The sequence below is a fragment of the Eubalaena glacialis genome, chromosome 7 (genome assembly GCF_028564815.1).
Source record: "Eubalaena glacialis isolate mEubGla1 chromosome 7, mEubGla1.1.hap2.+ XY, whole genome shotgun sequence".
NCBI lineage: Eukaryota > Metazoa > Chordata > Mammalia > Artiodactyla > Balaenidae > Eubalaena > Eubalaena glacialis.
In genome coordinates this window covers 81,990,125-81,999,344 of record NC_083722.1, presented here as the reverse complement: position 1 = coordinate 81,999,344, position 9,220 = coordinate 81,990,125, and the positions used below count along the sequence as shown (strand labels likewise).

At 47.3% G+C, this 9,220-nt stretch overlaps 1 protein-coding gene across 2 annotated transcripts in view; it reads left to right on the top strand.

The window, feature by feature from the left end:
* The first annotated feature begins 5,250 nt into the window (after positions 1 to 5,250).
* FAM107A (family with sequence similarity 107 member A) overlaps positions 5,251 to 9,220 on the top strand; it is a 66,578-nt gene continuing 62,608 nt past the window's right edge. Inside the window, exon 1 of one of the 2 annotated variants that reach the window (XM_061197095.1) lies at positions 5,251 to 5,324. Coding sequence is in view for 1 of the 2 variants with exons in the window: in XM_061197092.1 (XP_061053075.1) it covers positions 5,255 to 5,324 (70 nt within the window). In the remaining variant the exon portion in view is untranslated. The remainder of the gene's footprint in view (positions 5,325 to 9,220) is intronic. The other variant, XM_061197092.1, reaches the window with a different exon arrangement.

Here is a 9,220-nt window from a genome sequence, read left to right as displayed (position 1 = left end):
CGTGTTTCTCCAACAAGCCAAGCTCTTCCCCACCTCAGAGCCTCTGTCTCTGCTGTTCCCTCCACCTCCTTCAGGTTTCATCTCACAGAGGCTGTCCCTGACCCCTCCAGCTAAACTACCCCTATCGTGGTCCCCAGTCCTACAGTCGCTTCACAGAACTTACTTGGCTATTTCTTTAACTGTTTCATATCAGGCTTTCCCAAGCAGCGTGTCCGCTCCATGAGGGCGGGAACCTTCCGTCACTCCCTCTGATTGCTAGGTGACATACACTAGGCATGAGTGAATGAATGAATGAATGAATGAATCCATAGCTACCCTCCAGGGAACTCAAGAGTATTTCCTGAGTATCCATCCACTCTGAGCCAGAGGCTGCCTCAGGCCCGGGGTATGGAGGAGAGCCCAGCCCAGTCCCAGGGCCACGGTCGGCCCAGGGAGACAGAGAGTACAGGCCGGACTGAATGGCTGACCGACAAGAATTAGAAAAAGGAGCCCTTCACACAGGCCTTCCCCATCCACTGCCAGAAAATCGAAAATTCAAATTGTACCGTCCGCCATACTACGGTTGGATGTCAACATGGAGATGGCCCCAGGGACCACTGCCTCCTCCTGACGTCTTGGCACCCCTCTCCCACCACCATAAGCCCTCTACCTCTAATAGCCCTGGAGCAAAGGAAGAAAGAGCAGGTCCTCAACACGATGGAGGTGTAGTTTCGGCCCCCCACAGCGGGTTTGGGACTTGCATTGGTGCTCAAACTCCATGAGGGGATCAAGAGGAAACTCTTAGGCGTGCAGGGAGGAGTGTCCTGGGAGCTCCTGCTCCCAGGCACATCGCTGACAAGAGCAAGTCTGGCACATGGCCTTGCTCATCTCAGCGCATCACGTCAGTTGGCCCGGCCAGACCTGATCTGGGAGCCACAGCCTTCCTATGTTTAGAAGCCCCTGTTTGGGGAACCATACCCATATACTGTAAATCCTTAGGCCTGGGAGTTCTTTCAAGCAGGCCCTTCCCGAGAACACCCAGCCTCAGCCCTTGCCCTCAGGAGTCCCCATGTGAGGTCACACCTGAGATTAGTTCTCTTTTTTCTTCCAGAATCCCTCTTGGGTCCTTTTATATAACTGGATTCGGTCTTTCCTGGGAAGATAGTATGGAATGAACAGGTCCTTGCATAATATCTGTCACGTTCTTCCTCAAAGATGATTTTTGGATAGGTAAACAAAATTTTTTATTATAATTGTTAAGTTTTAAAAATTATTTTGATTAAATATTAAGTAACAGCAAAAGATTATTTGGAAAACATGCATACATGAGGTATAACAAAGCATGACCCACAAACACTCGTGTATCTAACCACTAGCTAAAGAAAAAAGCGGCCAGCCATTACCTGGGAAGACCCCGGGCCTCTGCCCATGTTTCCCCTGCTTTCCCCTCTCAGAGGACACCTCTTTCCCTCCGAGACATCATCACAGAATCCCTAAGTTCTACACGGTTGAGATTCCAGCTTTGCGTAAATGGGATGGGCGTACTTGTCTGTAATCTGTTTTTTTCATTTACTGTATGTTCCTGAGATTGATGCACTTTGCTGTGTGCATCTGTAAGGTATTTGCCATGTTGCATAGTGTGCCATTGTTTAAATATGCCACAATCATCTATCCACACTGCTGTTGGTGGACACTTGGCTTGTTCCCAGAACATCTGCCATTACAAAAAATGTTCCTGTGAACTTTCTTGCATATCTCAGTGTGCCCATGTGTCTCTCAGGTGTAGATCTAGAAGTAGGGTCGCTGAATCTGAGGGCACACACATTCTCACCTGCCAAAACTTTACCTCTACCCTTAGGGTCTCCACTGGGCCTGAGAATGAAATCAACCTAAAAAAGAATAACAGGAAAAAAGTTTAAGGATTTGTACACGTACGTGGGAGTCCCCATAGGAAAATGAAGACTCCAAAAGTGGATAGGTCCAAGTGCCTATATACCTGGTTGAACAAAGAATAGCAATTGTGGAAAAGTAACTGAAATAAATGGGGGAGGGGTGGCACTAAGGGAAAATAAGAGTTATTTTAACAAGATCTGTTTGTACAGATTTCTCTTGCCCTCAATTCCCTGTCTCTGGTGATAAGAATATTTCTTTCCTCCTGGTATAAGAAAGGCATCTTTCACAAGGGAGTTTTATCTCCTGCTTTCGGGAAGAAAAGGAGAGGTCAGAGGGCCCTTCTCACGTCTGCTGTTTTTCAAGTGTCTTTAGCTCAAAATAATCCTTATGCCAAAGTAGCATATTTTGGGGGCATATTCTGCCACGCTTCGCATGTTTACAAAATAAAGCCAAGCTGGTTATAGCAAATTACACTCCTACAGCAGTATATAAGTGTTCAGTTACCCCCCATCTTTACCAATATTTTCTATTTTTCGAGCTTTTTAATTTTTGTGAACCTGGTGGGTGTATACTGGTATCTCATCATTGCTTTCTTTGTAAAAAAACAGCAAGTTTGATTTAAAAGATATATTTAGAAAGCTATAAATTTTTTTCAAGCACTCATGAGCATTTACAAACATTGACCACATTCTAGATTACAAAAAAAAAATCCAGATACCAAAGAATCATACACATCAGAGTATACATCTACAACATCGTTAGACCTGAACAATAATGAAAATACTATATATCAAAATGTGTGGGATGCAGGTAAAATAGAATTGAAGGAGAAGTTGATAGTTTTAAGTGCAGACAGAAAAGAAGGCTGATATTTAATGAGCTAAATGTCAAAGTTAAGAAGTTGGTAAAATAACAACAGAACCAATCCAGAGAACATAGAAGTAATGAGAAAATAAAAATAAGAGCAGAAACTAAAGAAGTGGAAAAGAAATATATGATAATGAAGATCAATACGGCCAAAATCTGGTTCTTTAAAAAAGACAGTAGAGAATGATATGGCTGACTTTATGCCCGTACATTTTTTAACTTTCTAGAAACATCTAAAAAATATTGTTGAACAAAATTGGCTTAAGGAGAAATAAAAAACCTGAATAGTTAATAACACTTAAAGAAATTAAATCATGAGTTAATCTTCCACAAAGACACCATCAGTCCATCAGTTTTATAGGTGAGTTCTATTTAAAGCTATTCATCAATTTGGTATTCAACAAAGTCATCTAGACAATAATAGCAAATGAGGGAGGAAGATGGTTGCCGTGGCCTGCCCACCTGCCGTACATGGTGGGGCATCGCTCCAGGGCCTTTTGCTTCAGACGTGTAACATCCCCTACCCAAGAAGCCTTTGATGTCTCTGTCACTGTCTCTGGGCTCTTTCTTCGGTCTCAAGGCTGGGCAGCTACGAGGCTTGAAGGCCTGCGAGGTGCAGCCCAACAATTGGTGAGCCAGCCAGGGAGCCGAGGCAATTCCCGTGAGCACCCGAGATGTGGGGAAATAAAGACAGGGTACGGGAAGTTGCGGGAGGTGATCCCAAGGAGGCCCTCCACTAGCCTGTAGGGCCCTGTGGCAGCTGACCACCATGGGAGATGTCCTTCTCTTCCATCATAGTGATGATCTCCTATTAACCTCAGAGTCTCTTTCCAGTCTAAAAGTAGCAGCCCTATACTCGTGGCTCATCTGACTGCACGAGGGATGGCGGGTGCATACAGACAAAACCCAAGGACCTGGATTATCTATTAGATATTTGGGTGTTATTTGGTTAGGTAAGACAAGCATACTCCCAACCCACCACCCCTAAACAACTACAGTCACAAGCTTTAGGGATATTAACTCAGGGATAGGCTTGTGAATTGGACGTGGCCAGTTACCCCAAAGGGGTTGGTAGGGGCCTGTGACAATGACAAAATAATAAGAGTACCGTTGGGCTCCTGGTCCCAGCCGTGGAAGGGGGCAGAGCAATGATACAGTACAATGGAACAACAGCAATATGCCGTCTGTGATGTGTTATGACAGGTGGAAGACGTTACCAAAGGTCTACCCAAGTCGTCGAGCAATGCCAAAAACCACCATTGGAGGTCTAGAACAGCTGTGCCCAATATAAAGGACCCCCATGGACATTGATAGTGACCAAGAAACCCACTTTACCATCCATGAAGTTCAGGCACGGGCCAATACAAGTGACATACGCTGGCATTTCCACCTACCCTACAACCCCACCGTTGCTGGGCTAATTGAGAGGATGAATGGACTGCTTAAACAACAGCTGAGATGGGAAACCCGCTCTCTCCACACGTGGACACATCCCAGGAGCAATCGTCCCAGCGCCTGCCCTTGCTGCAGGATCTACCCCCAGGCGAATACGTAAAATGGCCCTGGGATGGGCAGGTAAACCCCTGGTGGTTTGGGTTTGCTGCCCCGTGGGGAGTAAGATTAGAAAGGGACTTACAGATTTCACCTGTCTTCTACCCCGGCCACACCTAAGACTACTAAGGTAATTAATCTGGGCCCCCTACGGGAGAAAGGCACCATTATATTAACCCCGTGGTCAGTCGTTTTACCACCGCTTCGGCATCCGGCACCGGCTATGGGACCTGAGGGTGGACAGACGGTACGGAACTGTAGGCCAGACAAAACCACTGGCAGGGGTGGTAGCATCTCGGAATGCTGCTACTGCTTGTATTTGGCTTAATGGTCTTGATCTTCCCTGTATTGCGCCTCTTCAACATCTTACATTTCGTCCCCAGTCTGAGCAACTGGGCGACAATGGTGGCCTCACTGCTATGATTGCTGGATCTACAGCGAGATGCGGCTGTCATCCTCCTTTGGACTTGCGTGAAAAATTGACTCAGTAAGCGCTTGGCTCCAAAGCCTGCCCACCCCTTGGACTCTGTATTGCATTTGTTTTGTATTTGTATTGTATTTGGCTGCATTGCACCTCTACATACCCAACCCCAGGGATTGTAGGAGGAAGGCCAAGGTGGTAAGGGTCATGCAGGGTCTTTGGGGTGGAGTGTACGATCAGGACACCCAAGATGGCTGTTCTCTTGCTCTCTGTACACCCCCTGCTCGACCAGTCCCGGCTTCACCTACACCTGCTCACGTGAACGTGCTTGCCCCCGCCTTAGCTCGTGATTGATCTAATCCTTAGGCCAGAGCGGCTCCTCCTGCTAGCTTATTAAAGGGAAACATCTGCCCTCGTGATGCTCGTTAACCCGAGGGGCTGTGAGGGATATGTCCCAGCTGCTGGTTTCCCTGGTAACTGATGAACTACCCTGACGTCAATTCCCCTATAAATGTGAGCCGCCTTCTTCCCTGAATAGCAAAGATGGCTGTCGCGGCCTGCCTGCATCCTTTACACGCTGGAGTGTCGCTCCAGGACCTTTTGCTTCAGACATGTAAGACCCCCTACACAGTAAGCCTTTGATGTCTCTGTCACTGTCTCCAGGCTCTTTCTTCGTTCTCGAGGCTGGGCAACTGCAAGGCTTGCAGGCCTGAGGGGTGTAGCCCAGCACCCTCCCTCCTTCCCTCTCCCCACTGGTAATCACTAGCTGGTTTTGTGCATCTGTGAGTCTGTTTCTGTTTTGCTATATACATTTATTTTTTAGATTCCACATATAAGTGACATTATCATGTTTGTCTTTTTTTTTTTTTTAATTTTATTTTTGGCTGCGTTGGGTCTTCATTGCTGAACGAGGGCTTTTCTCTGGTTGCGGCGAGCGGGGGCTACTCTTCATTGCGGTGCGCAGGCTTCTCATTGCTGTGGCTTCTCTTGTTGCGGAGCACGGGCTCTAGGTGCACAGGCTTCAGTAGGTGTGGCTCATGGGCTCTAGAGCGCAGGCTCAGTAGTTGTGGCGCACGGGCTTAGTTGCTCTGCGGCATGTGGGATCTTCCCGGACCAGGGCTCGAACCCGTGTCTCCTGCATTGGCAGGCGGATTCTTAACGTCTGTGCCACCAGGGAAGCCCAAAGTGTTTGTCTTTTTCCATCTGACTTATTTCACTAAGCATGGTGCTCTCTAGGTCCATCCACGTTGCTGCAAATAGCTGAATTTCATTCTTTTTTACAGCTGAGAAATATTCCATTGTGCACATATACCCCACACCATAATCCATTTGTCTGTTAATGAGCACTTGGGTTGCTCCCATCTACTGGCTATTGTAAATGGTGCTGCTATGAACATTGGGGTGCATTTACCTTTTCGAATTAGTGTCTTCATTTTTTCCAGATATACACCCAGGAGCGGGGTTGCTCCATCATACAGTAGTTATATTTTTAGTTTTGAGGAACCTCCATACTGTCTTTCATAATGGCTGAACCAATTTACATTTCTACCAACAGCGTATGAGGGTTCGCTTTTCTCCACATCCTTGCCAACATTTGTTATTTGTTGACTTTTTGATGATGGCCATTCTGGCAGGTGTGGGGTGTTATCTCACTGTGGTTTTGATGTGCATTTCTCTGATGATTAGTGACGTTGAGAGTCTTCATGTGCCCATTGGCTAGCTGTATATTGTCTTTGGAAAAAAATGTTTAGGTCTTCTGCTCATTTTTTGACTGTGTTGTTTGCTTTTCTGGTGTTAAGTTGTATGAACTGTTGTATGTTTTAGATGCTGACCCCTTGTTGGTCATGTCGTTTGTGGGTATTTTCTCCCATTCAGTGGGTTGTGTTCGTTTTGTTGATGATTTCCTTTGCTGTGCAGGGGCTTTTGAGTTTGGTTTGGTGTAACTGGTTTGTTTTTGCTTTTGTCTCTTTTGCCTTGGGAGACCAGGGGAATATTGCTGTGGTCGTGTCAGGTGGTGGTCCACCTGTGTTCTCTTCTGGGAGTTTTGTGGTTTAAGGTCTTGCTTTTGGGTCTCTAGTTCATTTTGAATTTATTTGTGTTTGTGGTATGAGGGAATATTCTGGTATCATTGTTCTGCATGTGGCTGTCCAGTTTTCCCAGCACTACTTAGTAAGGCGGCTGTCTTGCTCGTGTCCATTGTATATTCTTGCCTCCTTCAGTTTTTCCTCTTTAAAAATATGTCTTTGATAAATAGTGATCGTTTCAAAATCTACAACTTTTTAGTTGTCTGAAAAGTTTTCAAGTATGTTTGAACTTTTGAAATGTCTTTTAGCGTAAAAAAAAAAAAAAAAAAAGAGGGAACACGTCCCACTTCATTTTATGGTAAAATAATTTTGATATCAAAGTTCAATAAGGACAGTAAAAGAAAAGTAAATTGCAGGCCAATCCACTCATACATTGATGCAAAAAAAATCCTAAGCAGGGCTCCAAAATCCCATATCCAGGGTCTGGTGGCACTGGAATTATTTTGAGCCCACGTGCTACAGACATCTCCTCTCTGTGGGTCTAGTCTGGGCCCGAGCAGGTAAGGGACTCGGGCCTGAAATGACCACGGGCTCCCTCTCTGAATCCTGCCGTTCCAGAGCCAGGCCAGAGTCAGTGGAAAGTTCCAGTGGCAGTTTTTCCAGAGACGCCTCACCCAGGTGAACATTGGAGAGAGAGAGAGAAATGTCTCAGGGTGACCTTGCTGGCCCAGTCCTGCCCACTGGTACTGTGGCCTACGGGCACTCCTCTGCCCCTGGCCCGCTCTGCCCACAGCCGGGAGCCTCCCAGCTGCAGAGCCCAGGCCTGCATCCCAGGGGCAGCAGACACCTGCAGGAGCTGAGCCAGAAGGCTGTCTGGGTCAGATGTGACATGCAGACCTTGGACTGGCCATAAGGGCTGAAGCTTCCTGCCTTCTGCCCTGCAAAGGCTCCACCATCCCAGGGCAAGGACGTGGCAGCCATGGGAGGCCAAGCTCCTTGGGAGGGCAGTGTAAGGACAGTCTCCTGCAGAGAGCAGGGCTCCTCCAAGTTCACCCCCTCACAGGGAGGGAATGGCCTGAGGGTGCCCAACCCTGGGAGGTGGGGCAAGGGCATCAGGGAAGGCTTCCCAGAGAAGGTGCTGTCTAAACAGAGCCCTGGAGGAGTGAGCCGGGCCAAGGGGAGGGTGACAAGGTTCCAGGTGAAGAAACAGAGGCAGAAGCTGGGTAGGGCCAGGGTAGGGGTGAGTGCTGTAGGAGCGAGGACGGTGGAGGCCACAGGGTGACAGGCCCAGGGAAGCAGGCCAAGGAGCTGGGCGTGGAAGTCTGAGGTTAGCCTGTTGGAGACAGTATTAGCGCCGTATTAGGGGCCTGGGCAGTGGAGTCAGGAGAACCTCGGCTGATTCCTGGCTGCCCTGCTCACTAGCTTTGTGACCCTGGCTACCTCCTTGACCTCAGCTTTCCCACACGTGAAATGGGTTCATAACAGAACCTATGGAACACAGCACTTGGCATACTGTAAGGGCTCAACAAAGGGCTGCTATTTCTGTTTTGTTATTTTATCTGATCAGAGTCGGTCGGCTCCCCCGGGCTGGCGATGTGGAGCTGCCACCATCAGCCAGTATGTGTCCTCCGAAGAGATGATAACTGAAGCCCAGGGGTGGAGGCGGTGATGGGGGTGGGGGGAGAGAGCAACAGAAACGGACCCCTGTGCTCCACGGATGGCCGAGGAGTGAGAGGAGGGTCAAGCAGATGTGCTTCCTATGGGGGAACAGACTGCACACGGCTGCTAATGCATAAACATGGATGATAGTAAGCATGAGGAGAAGGAAATACTTGAATTGGGTTTTTTTTTCTCTGTATGTTCCCAACTTTCCACAACACTCCATCTTTATCACTTTAAAAAGTGGACTTTGCTTCCTCTAATTTAAAATTTTTCTTATTTATTATTCAAATACTGTATTATAGAAAAATCATAAAGTACAGAAAAGACAAAGAAATAAAACCACCCATTATTCTTCTGTTCAGTATAACCACTGCTGACACGCGGTGTGAATCCTTTCAGACTCTGCAGCCCATGTTGTCACCTGTGTTATAAGCAAGATCTGTTAGGACTTGCTATCCACACTGCACAATAGATCACGCCCGTCCTTTCCCGTCAGTTCCTTTCTCATGGGTTCATCGTGTTCTGCTAATAGGGACCTGCCGCAATGTGCCTGACCAATCCTTGATTTGGGGGTACTTAGTTTATTTTTTGTACTACCACATCCTATTAGATGTATTTTGGCGCACACCGTTTGTCCTTTCCTTGGGATAAATTCCACTTTTAGGCTCATGGGTGGGTTTCTGTGAAGTAGGGTACAAAATGCTCTGTGTACATGAGGATGTGCAGACTCTCCAAGAAGAGGGAGCATGGCCATGTCAGGTCCTTAAGGGAGCGCATTTCCCAGAGACAAGAATCTCAGCTGCAGAAAATATAATCTGCAGAA